The sequence below is a fragment of the Quercus robur genome, chromosome 4 (assembly GCF_932294415.1).
Source record: "Quercus robur chromosome 4, dhQueRobu3.1, whole genome shotgun sequence".
NCBI lineage: Eukaryota > Viridiplantae > Streptophyta > Magnoliopsida > Fagales > Fagaceae > Quercus > Quercus robur.
Genome location: NC_065537.1, coordinates 65,837,204 through 65,856,188, shown reverse-complemented (window position 1 = coordinate 65,856,188; position 18,985 = coordinate 65,837,204). Strand labels below are relative to the sequence as shown.

Genomic DNA, 18,985 nt, shown 5'->3' with positions numbered 1-18,985 from the left:
TTTCTATTTTACACTCATTTTTCAAAACACCCTACATCAAATTATCTATTTTACACATGGTTTTAAAAAGCAGACTAGAGGCAAAATTGGATTTGCCTCCAATTCTCAATTTTGGGCATTTTTACCAGACCAAACTAGTCCCCGGTTCCCGGTTGAACCAGTCAGACCAGCAAGTCCGGTCCAGTTTTTAAAATCATGATTTTACATTACAATTTCATTAACATATCCATTTTTCTTTTTCTTTTTAATTATTTATCTTTCTTTACACATGACAACCACTATCTACTCTCTTTTTTTATCCTTGAGATACACTAATAAAGAATAAAAAACTAAGTGCAAAACGAATAATGCAAGTGTAAATTTACACAGTTATTGAAGTATTATGGCTTGATGTTGGTGAATTTTGAACTTGACTGACTAAAATGTGATATTTTTTCTATTATACAAGTACTGATACACATGCTTTTAAGGAGATGAGTGAATTAATTCTCTATAACGAGATCCAGATATTTAGATACACTAATCAAATATAAAATATGTATCCCTGATCTTCTAACAACCTTATTTGCAAGCAACCATCACAACTCACATTTTTGCAGTTCAAAACTACTATATTCCTACTTAATTTCAATTATAGTTCACCATGTACTATAACTGGACTGAAGAGAGTAGAGGCCATTTTTTTTTTTTTTTTTTTTTTTTTTTTTTTTTTTTTTTTTTGATGAGAGAGTAGAAGCCTAATTGGTTGTTCAATGATGAAAAATATCGATTCACTTTCATTTAGGAGTATATAATCAATAATATATCGGAAGAAATATATACGGTACATAATATGTGCGTGCTTCAGTTCAAGGTTCTAAAAAAAGTTCTAAAAATTCAGCATAAATATGAGAGTAAAAAGAAATACTATATTTTAATTTAATAATAATATACTTATGTTAAAATAATTTCATAAGATATTATTAAAACCAACTTATTAAGTATTTCATATATTTGTTTTAATTTTTAAACAAACTTTAATATATATAAATATATGTATGTATATATGCGTATTTTACTATGTTTAGCAATATGTATATACAAGCAAAACACCTTTAATCGTGAATAGACCAAATCATGAAGCCCGTATTTGTTTTGCTGTGTTGTTCGTGGAATCTTCAAGTGTGCTTATAAACATATAATTTAACTTCATACACATTAAATTCTTAGAGAAAAATCATTAATGTCATCCACCTTAATAGATAACCTTGTGTCATTAGTACGCCATCAACGAAAAAGAAATAACCGTTCAAGTACATTCAACACATTAAATAACGACTATAACTCATCGGCCTTAAACTCCCATCATGACATTCTGTTTCATTTGCCAGGGGATGTGTAAAAATATCACAAAATACTAACTACGTCGTCAAAAATGCTTGTCCCATTGAACTTACTTTGCCCTCCTCCATCCCTCCAATTGCTCCAGCTGCGGGTTTTTCCTGTCCCTAAAGACGGGGTGGGGTGTAGATGGATTTTACTCACCCCACTTTGTCTTGGCTCTCCCATACGTCTCTCTCTCTCTCTCTCTCTCTCTCTACTTTTCCCCTCTTTCTCTTACCTATATCTTGTCAATTGCAACCACTTCATTAGAGGTGGCAAAATACTTCAAACCTTATCCATCCTTGAACTGTCCCGCTACTTCCCCATACAATTTTTTTCCAGCCCCAAAAGGAAAATAGAGTTGGGATGGGACACCCATGATCCGATCCTGCTCTACCCTATTACCATTTGATGACAATATATTGGTGGTGTAAAGGTTGTTTTACCTCAAGAATTCCATGCACGAGTCTCAAGCACATAGAGATGCTAGGAATTGTACTTACTTGTTAGCTATAAAATATATCCAAGGAGTACAGACAAATGTTCCACTGTCTTGCACGGTAATATGGGATTTTTCTTTTCGTTGCATCAATCTGTTCACACTTCATACCAATCCCCATAGCAAATTGGTCCACTCCCCCGGCAAGGTAACTAGCAGGGATTTTTTGTTTTTCGATTGTTCTTTCTCTTAGAGGATCTGTCAGCAGCAAGTTACTTGGATGTGCCTGAAGCAGCATATAGTATGTGAGTGGGATGAAGTTGTCAAATGGGGAAGTGGACTGCTAACTATGAAAAGTTTGGCTGCAAAAGTGGGAAGGATTTTGCTTTTGGCTGCAACTATTTATTAGCACAGTTGGAGGCAGAGAAATAACAATAAGCATTCTGGTCTGCAGGTGACAGAGGCAGTTGATTAAACTTAACTGAAGTTAGATGGAGAGCAGGTGCCCATGTTCTTTCGACTAAGCTCTCTGCTAGTAAGAAGGATCTATGTGAGTTGGTGTATAGGTAAATAGCTGGATGGCTTGGTTCCTGATTTGAACTTAAGCAGGGGAGTCTATGTTTCTGGTTTAGCCTGCATATTCCGTATGCTTGGCTTGTTTGCAGCTCTGCTGCTGGCTGTGGTGTATCAATCCTGAATGCTTATTCTTTTGGTCTCAAAAATCATCCAAAAAATAAAAATTCAATCCCACCACATTGCTTATTCGATAATAATTTGCAAATCATTTAACATCAGAACATTTCAAATTAGGAATTATTTACAGTCGTGGAGTATTCAACCTGAACTTTTAGTCATTTTTTAATATGTAAGCGAACAACAAGGACAATGTACCATTATACCAGTATTTCATACAAATTTAAAATCTTTGATAGTTGTGGAATATTCGATCTGAATTTTCAGTGATTTTATAATTTAAAGTGAATCAGGGTAAATGAAAACTCAGAAGTGATTTCATCCTTTCACCACATAAAGCAATGTTGTTGTTGTTTTTATTATTTTAAAATAAATTATAATTTAAACCTATGACGTCTATTCCATGATAATTTTTCAAATCATGAAGCCATGTAAATTAGCACCACGTAAGTCATGAACGTATACATAATACAATGAAAGGTGAGCACAAACCGATCCTATCATTGAAGAAAAACCAGGTACTGAAGCACCTAAGGTTTCTATATAGTATAATAGTATTGCTTTAGAGTGGCATGGATAAACAAAACATCGCATGCTACTGAAGGAATATCTTTTTTGGGTAAGTCTGCTTAGGTAAGATCAGTTTAACCGAAGGAAACAACTGTATCAACCAAAACGGAAAAAGGTATCAATATGGAAAGACAGACGATAACACTACACCAAAGCAAGTTTAGTAAGGTGAAGAACCGATCTGCAGTTTGGATAAAGGTCAGATTATCACTAAATGCACTAAACCACGTTGGACCCTAAAGTCCTCCCAGACGGAGGAAACTGGCACTGTTCTATATCATCAATTTACATGTCTCACTTGTATATATTCTGCATATTCTTCAGTGACATAGGATACCAACATTACAGTAGCAAAGATAGCATATTCAATATTATTATCAAACTCTTTAGAACTTGTTTCACATTCGAACAATGAGTTTTCAAATATTTACTATGTTATTCATTCTAGGAAATTTGTAGCAGGAATACAGCGTATTCATTTGTCAACTGATATACAACAGAGTTCTAGCTTCCACGGTAAGTAGAGAAGGAGAATGGTGAAAGCAGCAGAGGAACGTGAAAATGTTCCCTCTTTTGTGACTCTCTAATTTCAAACACAATAGAAGCATAGGGAAAGAACCCAGATGGGCAGTACTTGCCCGTGTTGAAACTTATCCTGTATATCCCTGGGTCCACTGCATCAACTATGCTCATCAATTGACCACTTCGTCCATCATTATCTGTAGTTGAAGAACCTAGAACTTTCCAACCACTTGTGTATGTCACACCAAATGAGGGACGGGGTTGAGTGCCCTCCCACTTTTCCAAAAATACCTCAATACCAGCCGCTGGAGATCCTCGGGAAACATCCAAGACATGGGTTGTAATGGGCGGACGGGTTCGAGTTCGAACTTCAGATGTTCTCCCAGCTGTGTTCTCAGAATTGGCAGTCAAATGGCCTCCAATAATGTTCACACGATCTTCTAGAGGACAAAAAAAAGGATCAAATTGACTTTGACTAGAACAGTAGTAAGGCATGCGAAGAAGGATAACTGCTTTAGGGACTGAGAACTGTAAAAGTTGGGAAGAGGTTGGAAGCAGGGGAAAGGGAAACATATCAGAGACTTCAGAAAGCCAGTAATAGGCAAGAAAATATAAACAGTGGGATTTTAACCCACAAGCTCACTCCCTACTAATACTTATAGGAGGAAATTGCATTTGAACCCAAACTCATTGGCATAGTGACTAAAAATAAGTTTAGAATGAATTTCAGGAGGGGAGGAAGAGAGCAATTTGGAAAATTTTAGCAACAGGTGAAAGAACTATTATTAATTTGGTGATATACTACAGGTTACATAGATCTAGGAAGCAGCCCTGTCCAATTTTGTACCACAAATTGTGGGAATTTCATGTAGTTGATATACAGATCACCAAACTTTACTCTTTTTTAAAAAAAATGCTAAACTTTACTTATTTTATTCCTCTATATCTATTTCCAACTATGGACTTTTCCTCATGCTATTTGGAGTGGTAGCAAATTCACTACCAAGGTCACTAGTAGCTTCAAGACCAGTTTTGACCTCCCTGTAGCCAAATTTTTAGCTCAATTACAAGGTCAGCAGGACATTCTATCAAACATCATAACCAGCGTATGATGAGGAAAAGCAACAATAAACCTAAGAATTAATAATGTGGGCCAACTAAATGTTTGTTTGTGATACTGGAAAAGTTATATTAGAAGAAAAAAAAACAACAACAGGTACCTTCTACTTTCTTTGCAAAAACTGCAGGATATTCGTCACTTGTTGAAGAAACTTTAGCTTTGCTTGTAAAAAGCTTTTTAAGACGTAGTTCTGTTACTTTCATTTGCTCCTGAGCTGCAATCTCAAACTCAACTATAGGCCTATTTGGGTACCGATTCTGCAAAGGAGAAAAAAAAATTACATCAAATGATACCAACAAATTCCAAGGCCTGTTTAATGAAAGTTTCACATGATAGAGAAATAACTCAAGGTGCCATTTAACATCAAGTCAAAGATATGAGAAACAATTCTGCAAAGCTGGTATAATATTGACCTTAAACCAGCAGAATTCTTTTTCTCATTTCATGGATATCTTATGAAAATATAAGAACAAAGACAGATGAATATCTCCCAGTAATATTAAATCTATTCAACAGAGGAAAAGATCAACACATGTGCAACCATCCACACCATCTTGGCCTAAAAGATGCTCTTCATCGATTGGTGATACCAGTTAAGGAAATTATTATAGTAGGCTAATCTGGAGTCTGTTGACTGCACTTACATTTGAAGAGGAACTGTTATATGTAAAATCATTTAATTATTTCATGAAACTAAATAAAAAAAAATGTTCACCCAGAAGATGGATAAAGATTCTAGCACTAAAATGTTGAAAAATGAATTCTAACATGAAATTGTCTTCTTAAAACTATTTATTACCAAAAATTTACTATCATGTCAACGTCAGCTTGAAAAGCAAACTCTAATTAAAATTTTACCTTCAATTCAGCAAGTATTTCATCAGTACTTCTCCCAGATGCACATATAATAAATATGAATCCAAACTTTTGCCTATACCGAGCATTCCATTCAGAGAGTGCCTGCACAGGCCAAGCGGACCATATTGACATAAATACACAGGAGCAAACTTCAGTCAGTTAAGCATAAACATCTTCTTCTTTTTTTTTAAATAAAAAAATTGTGAGGAAACATCAAAAACAAAGGTTTGTTTCCACAAACTAAATCAAGAGGATTTCCAGGCTACAAGAAGGTGTAATGTCAAGTTGTAAATAACCAAAGAACATGCCAGCAGAGGTAGGCAATTGATATCTTTGATTTTAATTGTTAACATTTTATACTTGTTGCTGCAGCATACAAACCTGTAAGCTAGAACCAGTAGCAGTTGCTAAAGCGGTTGACTGCTCCCCCTTACTCCACCTACAAAAATATTTCTTCACAAATTACTTAAAATTGCCAAGGCACATAAGAAAATAACCAATGCTATGCCACAAAGAGAAGGGAAAAGGGACTGATAATGACATCGATGAACTAGAAAACAAGGATGCTCAGTTGCTGCTTGTTCTTCTCCACCTATACAGGGCTGGTAGCAGTTCAACTGTCCAAGGGGGCAGGCTGGCAATTGATGAATTTCGATGGCTCACCCTAAACCGTTCCTAGGAATTAATTGTATGGAAAAAAAACTCAAATATAACTTGGCTAAACTACTTGAGAGAAAAAAACTGAGTGGCACATTTGCTTGAAACAATCAAATGAATGCTAAACAAAGAAGAAATATTTGGATGCTACCTGTACATGACGATAACATAAAAGCATAAACCAAGTAGTATTTTTTCTTTCTTTCTTTCTTTCTTTCTTTCTCTCTTTTTTTTATTTTTATTTATATTGGTAAGCTAGATGTGCATCCAATGGATTCTGAACCCAAAACCTTACCCTCCAAACATTCTTATGGGAAGAGGAAGTGCCATGTGAGACAAAGCTCATTGGCAAAAAGAAGCTATCATTTAATAATATTGCCAAAAAAATGAGAACTTAATGAAAATTGAAACACAAATCCAGATTCAAGATGAAGGTCAAATAAATGAGTAAAGAAAGTCAGTTTGTGCTAGTTAATAAACAAATATACCCTATATAAATGAAATATCACACTTAATAAAATACATAATACACATCCACGCACACCCACACAAGTGCGTGCACACACAAGCCCATCTCTTTTTGTCTTTTTCAATTATTGGCAATTTACACATTCACATGGTGGGTTTTGAACCCACAACCTCACCCTCCACCCAACACTTGTAAGGGGAGGAGGTGCCAGTTGAGCTAGAATATATTGGTACAACAGACCATCTATAAGACACAGAAATCCTCAATTAGACTATGAATTACATATGGTTCTAAGCAATCAGTTCAAAAGCCCATCTATCAGACACAGCACTCCTCAATTAGACTATGATTACATACGGTTCTAAGCAATAAAAGAAAAGTTGAAAGAATAAACCCAGTGCAATTCCTTAGTAGAGAACAAAACAAGGCTACCGGATATAAACCTTCTTAGTCACCTCAGTCTCCGGAAGTTATTTATATACAAAATGTTATATAAACCTCCCTAGTCACACACGCACATTGACATTCTTCTAGTCACTACAATGTACGGGCACCAGTGATTACTGGTTTCTCAGCAATCCATTCAGCATATCACAACCAGGGAAAAGTGGAAAACCTTCACAAGCATATCACTCGAAGGTATTTTAAATTATTCGTCTTCTGAGTATTCAAAAATCCAAACCACACCCATTTACAAATAGATCACATAATTGATCTTTGTCTCCTCTAGACATGCCTGATGTCCCATCTGAGTACACATAAGCGTTTTGGGTCCTTGTTACTTACACTTATCACAAAATACAAGGATACCACCTATTAGTTCACTACCTATCCACTTGATTATAAGCTACCTGTGAGTTATTACATCATTTGCTATAACATCACTTTCTGGGTGTTCAAATGATACATTGTAATCAAAACTAAGAGGAAAAATTTGCCATCTTTACTATACTAAAACTTCATTCACTTTAAACAAAAACTAAAAATTTGATAATGAAATCAACTGGACACTGGTCAAATTCCAATCTTTACTATAAAAAAACTTCATTCACTCAAAAGTAAAGTGCAATAAGGAAACAAAGACTAAAAAATTGAGAAAAAAACTCAACTGGGCACTGGTTGTTTGATGATGGGATTGAGAAGAAGGGGCAGAATCTCCAATCTGGGGATGAGCAGAAAAGGCCTGAAGCCAAGCACTGACATCAACCTTGTTGAACCAAATGTCTGTGGCCGCAGCCACAGCTTGTTCTAGTGAGGCAAATGGGGCTGCCAAAGCCATTTCTTGGGCGAATTTTGTGCTTCCACAGCATGCTAGAAAGTCCTTCTCATTAAACCCAGATTCCATTTTGCTTTGCTTCTCTCTCTCTCTCTCTCTGTGTTTGGGGTTTGATCTGATTGCACAGAGAGCTTTGCTGTGTTGGATTGAGTTGGAGATTCTGGCAGAGAGAGAGAGAATTGTGAATAAAGAAAATGTACGAGGGTAAATTGGAAAACAGAAAAATAATAGGGGACAAAATTGGAAAAAAGAAGGTAGGAAAAGAGAAGCATACCCGGTGGGACTCGAACCCACAATCGCCTGATTAGAAGTCAGACGCCTTATCCGTTAGGCCACGGGTACGTTCTTGTATGGTCTGCTACTAATCAAAGTATACATGTACGGAAGTAGATTAATTTCTAGGCAAAAATACATTTTTGATGGTATATTTTTTTAGCAATCAATTTGATCATTGTTTATTTTTAACTTGTAGTCAATTTGGTCCTCTTGTAATCACACCTAGTATGTTCCGTTGGTCAATGTTATCAATTTCGTACCGTACCGGCCGGTACGGCCGGAATATACCATACCGGCCAGTAATCCAGTACGCTCGACCCCCCTATTTCATACCGGAAAAAATACCGGCCGTACCGGCCAATTTCAGGCAATACCGGCCGATACCGGGCGTACCGGCCGGTACAAAATTCTTTTTATTTTTATTTTTTTTTAAGTTTTGTAATTTTTGAATTTTTGTTAGAAAAGAATGGTAACTTATTTGCATTAACTTATTAGTATTATTTGTTTTCTTAGTATGCAATGGTAACTTTTAAGCTTTTTATTTTATTTTTTTATTTTTTTCCCTTTTAATTGATACTAAAGTTTAAAACCTTGAATAATTAGTTTTGAATTGATGAAATGTTTTATAGTAAACTTTTATATTTATTATAATATATTTATATATATATATATATATATATTTATAAATATAAAAAATAGCGGTAAATCCGAAACGGTACACCGGTATTGACCGGTATCCGAAATATATCGTACCGGTGGCCAAACCGATACGGTCTCTGGTACGGTATTGACATCCTTGCCGTTGGTAACTTGATTGTAGGGAGCAAATTGATTTCAAGTTGAAAATAATACAAACCAAATTGACTGTTAACAAAATATAAAAGTTGAATTTACATTGACCCCAAAATGTTATTTTCGCCTATTTCTAATTGTTAATATATATAAATAAAAAATAAAAAAAAAAAAATGACTGCTTGCTTATCACTTATGTAAGATATAGTTATACTCATTTAGAAATAGAGAAGGATAGGATGATGAGAAGAATGCTCTATGGTCTTACCAAGATGACAATTTAAACATGATTTCACTCATTTATGTGGGCTTAGTCTAAATAAGCCTAAACCAAGGTTGCAATCTCTTTCAGAGTTTGAGCTTCAAAAATTAAGTAAACAAGGTGAACCCACACAAAAAAACGATTAGTCCTTTTCAAGAAACTGACTTGGAATCATAAAAACAAGATGATCTTGTTGAAAGGTGTTTTACTTACATTTTTCCAATGCAAACTCTTTATAATAGACTCCTTGAGTTGAGTTTTCTTTATTATGGGAGTACTTAGAGCATTCACATCAGAGAATGTAAAAAAATGCATATTTTACATTCTCAAATACTATTTTATCTATTTTATTAACTCATTTAACAATACACCCAACATCTCAATTTTTATTTTTACATACAACCTAATAAAAATAATATAAACTACCCAATAAAATAAATATAAAACTACCCAATTCTTATTTTTATATCAGATTGCTCTGATTTTATATGTTGGTTGGTTGGGAATCTATAGGCATGGTTTTGGTGCCTATTTTAATATCCTCACAGGATCTGAATGGTCAGCAATAATGTTAACATATGGTTTCCCTCTCGCAATTATTGCAATGGCTCTCAAGGTAAATATTTTTGTGTGTGTGTATTGGGGATTTTCATGATTGGCATTTGTCATTGCTTACTCTAATGCTTCAAATAATGTTGTAAGACTTAATGTGGCACATTAGTTGCATTCTTTTCTTTATTTCATTTTTTTTTTCTTTTTTGTTGATAAAACACATTAGTTTCTGTAGAGAGGGAAAATTCCCGACCTATCACAAGCTGACACGTCACATTATCAAGTTCACAAAATACCGCCGATTATAGAACACCATGTATTGCTGCCAGGTTTTGCTATCACTATTCAAAAGCCAATGGAAATTCGCCAAGTGTCATGTAAAAACCAATCACACATCAACGCACGTGTAAGCGATGACACAAGCAGCTTCGCACGTGTAAGCGATGATACAAGTAACCTCGCACATGTAAGCGATGACTTAAGTGGACCAATCAGGCTGTGACATGTGTCAAGCTCTGCCACGTGTTGCTCACCCACCCCCAAACTCCTATAAATAGAAGCCTTCTTGAGACATTCGAGAGGACCAAAATTCAGAAGTGAAAAAGCTCTGTGAAGATCAAGCCTCAAAGCCTTCAAGAACTTCAACCCCAAAATCGGAGAACATTCGAAGCAGAATCATCCAGATCATCTGCCTAGATCCTAAAGTTCGCGGGAATCAAGCCAAAAGTGTCCGAAAACATCAACATATCACAAATCAGTGAAGCTCAACGGATTTAAGCCTCTAAAGCTCCGAAGAACTTCCACCACAAACCTTCGAAGACGAAGAACGCACGAAGAACACGAAGAACGCGAAGAACAAAGAATTTCTAAACAAGCTCATAGCCAGAGATTCATTGTAATTCCATTTCAGTAATCTTCGATCCATCCTTTAACCAAATTGAAGGATATTTTGTGTTCAAGTCAAAACCACATTACCACAAATCTAATCAATAAGTTTTGTAAGGAGATCGAATCAGAGGATCACTCTTTTGTAATTCCAGAGAATTGTACCACACAATCATAAATACAAATTTGCATTTGTGAAATATTTTACTTGTTTGATTTATTTCAAATTAGAAATTTAGTCGCTTACAAATTCTGGCACGCCCAGTGGGACATCTCTGCCTCTCATCTCTTTCTCCTTCAAAAGAAAGGAAATTCGACATCATTTTGCTACTAGCTTCAATGGCCTCTAGCAAGAATGTCCGAAAATCAGTGGTTGATGATTCCAGTGCTAATGTGTATGTCGGCCCAATCATTCGCAGTCGATCCAAAGCTCTTGATCGACTCCAACCTCAACCAACCCAAGAAAACCAATCTCCTGCTGTCATCTCTCTGGACTTTCTTGCAAATAGGAAAGCTACCACTAAAGATTCATCTACCTCGAAAGATTTGGAGATCAGTAATGAATCGTCCCCAACAAAGACCTTTTCTATCAACTCTTCACCCGTGATGAGAAACTTAAGGAGTGAAGTACCTCTAACTCATCCTGTTTCATCATTTTCTCCATCATCTATAGAGGTCATGCCAGTAATGATGACTAACACCTCTACCATGGAAGAAAAGATGGTTGAAACGGAACAAAGGGTCATCCTTCTCACAAAGGCACTTGAAGAAAAGGACGTCAAAATTGCAACTCTAACGAACAAGCTGGAGGTATAAGATTCGGGTGAATCAAGTCTTGGCCCTGAGCATCCACCTGGCTTTACCTTCAAAAGAGAAAACACCAGGGGTGATAAAGGAAAAGGAGGTGAAGGCACTTCTCAACACGGACATTCCACCTCAATGGCCTCAATATCTGTCCAACAACTGCAGGATATGATTACAAATACCATTCGGGCACAATATGGAGGTTCTTCCACAAGTTCTCTCATATATTCCAAACCCTATACAAAGCGTATTGATAACATGAGAATGCCAAATGGGTATCAACCTCCCAAGTTCTTGCAATTTGATGGCAAAGGAAACCCTAAGCAACACATTGCTCACTTTGTAGAAACTTGCGAGAACGCAGGGACTCAAGGAGGCCTCTTTGTAAAGTAGTTTGTCCGTTCACTAAAGGGGAATGCCTTTGATTGGTATACAGACTTAGAGCCCGAGTTAATCGATAGCTGGGAACAACTTGAAAGGGAGTTTCTCAATCGATTCTACAGCACACGGCGCACGGTAAGCATGATGGAGCTTACCAATACTAAACAGTGGAAGGATGAGCCCATCGTTGATTATATCAATCGGTGGCGTTCTTTGAGTCTAGATTGCAAGGATAGACTTACTGAAATATCTACTATAGAGATGTGCATCCAAGGCATGCATTGGGGACTTCTTTACATCCTTCAAGGAGTAAATCCCCGAACATTTGAAGAATTGGCAACTCGTGCGCATGACATGGAATTAAGTATTTCCAGCCATGGAAATACAAAACCTCTCGTACCTGAGGAAAGGAAAGAAAGATGGGAAATAAAGAAAAATGACAGGAATGCAAAAAGTAATATCAAAGATTCAATGAATGTCAATCCTGCCCCAGTCAAAATTTCAACAAAAAATGTGAAGGCCAATGAAAAGAGGCCCGAAGGAGGTCAACAGCATGAGACGCATCACTCATCACTTAAGGAATGGGAACAAAAGGTCTATCATTTCCTAGATGCCAAATGTTACAACAACTGCTCAAGTTGAAATTAATTGAATTGCCAAAATGCAAACGACCGGAAGAGATGAGAAAAGTTGATGACCCGAACTATTATAAGTATCATCGCATCATAAGTCATCCAATCCAAAAATGCTTTGTTCTTAAAGAACTCATCATGAAGCTAGCTAAGGAAAGGAAAATCGACTTGGATTTTGATGATGTTGCTCAGTCAAACCTTGTCACATTTTCTTGTGGGTTACCTAGTTCCCTGTCTCCAACTACTAAGCAAGGAGCAAATACCACGCTCATCCAATTTGGTTCTCTGGAACCAGTTCAAGTTGAACCCTCACAAAAAGCACCTCATTATAATTCAAATGATGATAAAAGGTCAACGATGGATGAGGAAGAAAGTTGGACGATGGTTGTTCGCAAGAGATGGAAGAAGAAACGAGCATTCCCTCTTCATTTGATAACCCAAGAGTCCAAAAGAGCACAAAACTAGATTCAGCCTGGGGCAAAAAGAATGAGTGATAAAAGGCAGAGGAGACTGGGAACAAAAGTGTATAAAGATTCAGCACAAACCCAAAAATCTCGAAAGCTCGTCACATTGGAAGAATTCTTCCCAAGAAAATTCTTTCAAAATGACTTAGCCAAGGCCATTCACACAGTCTCTCGTTGCGAAATTCAAGATGAAAAGGAGGACATTGACCATGGTGATCCAAAAGAGACCTTATCATCTTTGGAGAAACTCCAATCTCAAGTCGATGAAGTTAAACCCTTGCAATCCTCCACATCACCAAAAGAAGTGCTCACCCAAGCTCTTGAAAAAACAGAGATATACGCCCCTCATACCAATACACTTCAACAAACACAGGGATGTTACGCATACTCTCCAGACTTAACCTTCACTGATGAGGATCTATTGTTAGGCTCTAAGCCCCACAATCGCCCACTCTATGTCTCTGGTTATACCCGTGAACAAAGGATCGAGCATATCCTTGTTGATGGAGGTTCAGCCGTTAACATACTTTCAAAAATGACCATGAAACGACTGGGTTTTACTATGGAAGAATTATCACACAGTCGTTTAGTCATCCAAGGTTTTAACCAAGGAGGACAACGTGCAATTGGCCTGATCCACCTAGAATTGATAATTGGAGAATTGACAAGCAACGTCTTGTTCCACGTCATTGATGCTAAGACGACCTATAACATGCTATTAGGACGTCCCTGGATCCACGAAAATGGAATAGTGCTGTCAACCTTGCATCAATGCTTAAAATTCTTTCAAAATGGAATAAAAAAGGTCGATGCCGATTTGAAGTCTTTTGCAGAGACCAAAGCTCATTTTGCTAATGCAAAATTTTATGCAAAAGAAGACATTTCTAGTGAGGTTCTTCCAGTTGAGGTCCCATCTATGAAAAGTAAATAGGGTGAAAAGGAGCATGTTAAATTCATCGCCAAAAAGGACATTTCTTCCCCAAAGAAAGGTCCAGAATATGAGAATGATCATTCTACTAAATTTACCAATAATTCAGTAAGAGTGGAAATCTCAACGCCTTCCAATAGCCCTCCATTTCTCCGGTATATTCCATTATCACACCGCAATAATAGACAATCACCATTCACGGAATGCCTTCAACCTACAGAAGACGTGGGGAGGCCTCCTGCAAAGTTCACGATGGAGGATGTGGCCATATTGAAAGAAAATCATGTCATGCCTTTAACTTCATCCGCAAATCCTTTACCCTCAAAGCCGTTAAAAGGATTCGTGAGATCTTCGCAGAGTCCGATAAAACATGGTATTCTACCAAGTGAATGGACGAAAGAATGGTTCGACCCAAAGGCATATAGGCTGTTAGCCAAAGCAGGTTACGATTTCTCGAAACAAGAGGACTTAGGGAAGCTAATTCCAGAAGCCACTGGAGAAAAAATGCATGGCCTTAGCAAAACACAAAGGAAAATGCGGCTTGAAGGGTATGAAATTCCTATCCCGAAGACCGGATTAGGTTATACTCCTGAACAACCAGCTCAGATATGGATCAAGAAAAGAAGCGATCCTTTGAGTTCCCAATACATAACAGTGGAGGTCAGCGAAAATTTGAATCAAAGAAAAGACCATTCTTCACCCCGTGTCTCAGTGTTTGATCGCATCGAGGCCTCGTCATCACGAATCACAGTGTTTGATAGGTTAAATACAACTTGTTTAACACCAAATCGGGACACTCTTGCTTGTAAATCGGTCTTTGATTGACTGGGGGCAACGAAAAGGCCTATTGCTAGTTATTCTCAAAGTTTAATAAACTTTGACGTTCAAGAGAAGAAGAAAGCTAATGATGAGATCCGCAGTAGCATTCCTTCACGCATGAAACGTAACTTTGCCTTGGAGATCAACACTGAAGGATCGCTCAAAGTCAAAAGACGAACAATTGTACATACAAGTCAGTCACATATCCATGATGAGGAAATTGAAGAGGTATCATCCTTGTTTCATATTACAATAGAAGAGGGTACACTGTCAGATGCTGAAGCAACCAATGAAGAGGTCGATGAAGCTCCTCCAGCCTTGGAAGATAGAGGACAAGCTACAGTTAATGAACTTAAAGAGATCAATTTAGGGACTGCTGAAGAACCCCGGCCAACTTTCATCAGTGCACTTCTCACCCCTGAAGAAGAAGAAGGATACCTCAAGCTCCTAGTAGAGTACAAAGATGTGTTCGCTTGGACTTACAAGGAAATGCCTGGGCTCAATCCAAGTATTGCTCTACACCATTTGGCAGTAAAGAAGGGTGTGCGCCCAGTCAAACAAACTCAAAGACGCTTTTGGCTAGAGCTTATCCCTCAAATAGAAACCGAGGTCAATAAGCTCATTAAAGCAGGCTTCATTTGTGAAGTAAAGTACCCAAAATGGATCGCTAATATCGTCCCTGTCAAGAAGAAGAATGGACAAATCTGAGTGTGCGTTGACTTCCGTGATTTGAACAATGCATGTCCCAAGGATGATTTTCCATTACCCATCATTGAGGTCATGGTTGATGCCACTATTGGTCATGAAGCTTTATCTTTCATGGATGGATCATCAGGTTACAACCAAATTCGAATGAATCCTAAGGATGAGCAGCTTACAGCTTTTCGTACCCCTAAGGGAATTTATTGTTACAAAGTGATGCCTTTTGGACTAAAGAATGCTGATGCTACTTATCAACGGGCCATGCAGAAGATCTTTGATAATATACTTCATAAATACGTGGAGTGTTATGTCGATGATCTGGTGGTTAAAACAAAAAGGAGGGAAGACCATCTAACAGATCTACGATCCGTGTTCACCCTCCTGAGAAAGTATCAGCTTAAGATAAACCCCCACAAATGCGCTTTTCGCGTAACATCTGAAAAATTTCTTGGTTTCATTGTGAGGCACCGCGGTATTGAAATTGACCAGTCCAAAATTGAAGCTATCCAGAAAATGCTAGAGCCCAAGAATCTGCGAGAACTTAGAGGCTTGCAGGGAAAACTGGCCTACATACAACGATTTATCTCGAATTTGGCTGGTTGATGTCAACCTTTCAATAGATTAATGAAAAAGGATGTGCACTTTGAATGGGATGAGGCTTGCAGCAATGCTTTTGCGCGCATCAAAAGATACTTACTTAATCCTCCAGTTTTAGGTGCTCTTATCCCAGGAAAGCCTTTGATGCTGTATATCGCGGCCCAAGAAAAGTCTTTAGGTGCTCTTATGGTGCAAGAAAATAAAGAGGGGAAAGAAAGAGCCCTTTATTATCTAAGTCGAACTCTCAATGGGGCTGAATTAAATTATTCTCCTATTGAAAAGATGTGCCTTGCTCTTTTCTTTGCCATAGATAAACTGGAGCATTACATGCAAGCATATATGGTTCGTTTGATAGCAAATGCAGACCCGATCAAATATGTCCTCTCCAGGCCAGTGGTTTCGGGTCGTATAGCTCGATGGGCAGTCTTGCTTCAACAATATGACCTTACATACGTTCCACAAAAAGCTGTCAAAGGACAAGTATTGACAGATTTCTTAGCTAATCACCCAGTTCCGTTTGATTGGGAGTTCTCTGATGATTTCCCGGATGAAAATGTGTTTTACATTGAAGTAATGCCACCATGGGTGATGTTTTTCAATGGGGTTGGACGTCAAGAAGGAGCGGGGGCAGGTGTAGTGTTTGTTTCTCCACAATGGCAAATACTTCTTTACTCGTTCTCATTAAGCGAACTCTGCTCTAACAACGTAGCCGAATATCAAGCATTGATCATTGGTCTACAGATGGCTATCGAGATGGCCATATCACAACTTGAGATCTTGGGAGACTCCAAATTAGTTATCAACCAAATCTTGGAGCAATATGACATCAAGAAAGAAGACCTCATCCCCTATTGCAAATATGCGAAGAAGTTGCTAGCAAATTTTGAAGCCATCACATTGGAGCATATACCGAGGAAGGAGAATAGACAGGCTGATGCTTTAGCTAATTTGGCTACTGCCTTAGCATTATCCCAAGAAGAGACAACCAAAGTCGTTATTTCCCTAAGGTGGGTGGTACCTCTTATGGTTGAAGAAGAAGAACAAGAGCAAACCAACATCATTTCTGTATGCCTTGTCGAAAAAGAAGATTGGCGACAAGTGATCATTGAATACCTTCAACATGGAAGACTCCCGAATGATAAACGCCACAAGACCAAAATTCAGAGGAGGGTTGCTCGATTCATTTACTATAAAGACATTCTCTTCCGCCGTTCATTTGATGGATTGTTTATCCGTTGCTTAGGAGAGGAGGAGGCTAAACAAGCCTTAGAGGAGGCTCATTCTGGAATATGCAGCGCACATCAGTCAGGTCCTAAGTTACACTATAGGATCAAACGAATGGGTTACTATTGGCCTATGATGGTACAAGATTCTATGGAATGTGCTAAGAAGTGTGAAGCTTGTCAATATCACGCGAACTTCATCCATCAGCCGCCAGAACCTCTATACCCAACTGTAGCTTCTTGGCCTTTTGATACATGGGCGCTTGATGCAATAGGGCCATTACCAAAGTCATCCGATGGCCACCTGTACATCTTGGCCGCAACTTACTACTTCTCAAAATGGGCGGAAGCTGTACCCCTTAGGAAAGTGAAGAAAGAAACAGTGGTCAATTTCATTCAAACTCACTTGATCTATCGGTATGGTATCCCTCGGTATATCATAACTGATAATGGCAAACCATTCTACAATAGGCTGATGACAGAGCTATATGAGAAGTTTGAATTTAAACAATGCAACTCCTCCATGTACAATGCCCCGACAAATGGACTAGCTGAAGCGTTTAACAAAACACTTGGCAGTTTGTTGAAAAAAGTGGTATCCAAGACAAAGCGAGACTGGCATGAAAGAATCGGAGAAGCATTATGGGCATATCGAACAACATTTCGAACGCCTACTCAAGCAACGCCATATTCACTTGTCTACGGAGTGGAAGCCGTCCTTCCTTTAGAATGCCAAATCCCATCATTACGAATTGCCATTCAAGAAGGTTTGACTGGAGAAGAAAATGCCAAGCTTAGGTTCCAAGAATTAGAGGCACTTGATGAAAAAAGACTCGAGGCCCAACAACGCCTTGAATGCTATCAAGCTCGTCTTTCAAGCACATTCAATAAAAGAGTCAAACCACGATCATTCCAAGTTGGTGACTTAGTCCTCGCTGTTCGAAGACCTATCATCATAACTCATCGTACAGGCAATAAGTTCACTTCAAAATGGGATGGACCTTATGTTGTGCAAGAAGTCTACACCAATGGAACTTACAAGTTGATTGATAATGATGGTGTAAGGATCGGCCCTATCAATGGGAAGTTCCTCAAACGCTTCTATACTTGAAAATCAAAAATTGCTCCTCAGTAAGAGCTTAAACTACCCACTGTAACGCTGCAAGGGTACATGATATCTTCACATTACCTTTGAAGGCGTACAAATAAAGAAAAATTAATCCCCCTTTACGACACCATTTGTGAGTGTGGCGTAGTGGTTGGACGCCTGTGTCGCCCTTGAGGCCAAGGTCTCGGGTTCGATTAGTGGTGATATCCACTATTGCACAATTGGTACCCATAAAATACTGTGGGGCGTGGGGCGAGGATTACACACGTGAGCCCTCCTTTTTTGCCAAAGAAAACAAGATTGATCTAGACTTCAATGAAGTTGTCAGGTCAAACCATATGACCATTGCTTATGATGTACTTCCAACTTTCAAGCAGGGGGCAAACACTAACCAAGCTCACAAGTTGATCAACAATGATGATGCAAGGATCGGCCCCATCAATGGGAAGTTCCTCAAACGCTTCTATGCTTGAAAGTGTACCAATAAGGAGAAATTAATCCCACTCTATGTCAACAATTGCGAGTGTGGCGTAGCGGTTGGACGCCCGTTTCTCCCTTGAGGCCAAGGTCTCAGGTTCGATCAGTGGTGATACC

General features: G+C 38.1%; 2 protein-coding genes and 1 non-coding gene across 4 annotated transcripts; 1 reads left to right on the top strand and 2 right to left on the bottom strand.

Annotated features, from left to right (window-relative positions):
• Positions 1-3,406: 3,406 nt before the first annotated feature.
• On the bottom strand, positions 3,407-8,152 carry LOC126723403 (uric acid degradation bifunctional protein TTL). Of its 2 annotated transcripts, none has more exons than XM_050426794.1 (5): positions 7,800-8,152; positions 5,946-6,003; positions 5,565-5,666; positions 4,807-4,963; positions 3,407-4,023 (listed from the first exon to the last, which is right to left on the bottom strand). In XM_050426794.1, exons 1-5 carry the CDS (start codon positions 8,033-8,035, stop codon positions 3,569-3,571), a joined length of 1,008 nt encoding a protein of 335 aa, XP_050282751.1. In that variant the 5' UTR covers positions 8,036-8,152; the 3' UTR covers positions 3,407-3,568. The 2 variants fall into 2 exon arrangements, with proteins under 2 accessions (XP_050282751.1, XP_050282750.1); XM_050426793.1 differs by having other exon boundaries at positions 3,407-4,026; positions 7,800-8,151.
• Positions 8,153-8,235: 83 nt separating this feature from the next.
• TRNAR-UCU (transfer RNA arginine (anticodon UCU)) lies at positions 8,236-8,308 on the bottom strand. The gene has a single exon. It is a non-coding gene; the product is annotated as a tRNA-Arg (tRNA).
• A 7,779-nt stretch (positions 8,309-16,087) lies between these two features.
• LOC126722411 (uncharacterized) lies at positions 16,088-18,394 on the top strand. The gene has a single exon (XM_050425564.1). The coding sequence runs from the start codon at positions 16,088-16,090 to the stop codon at positions 18,392-18,394; it is 2,307 nt and encodes a 768-aa protein (XP_050281521.1).
• The last annotated feature ends 591 nt before the right edge of the window (positions 18,395-18,985 follow it).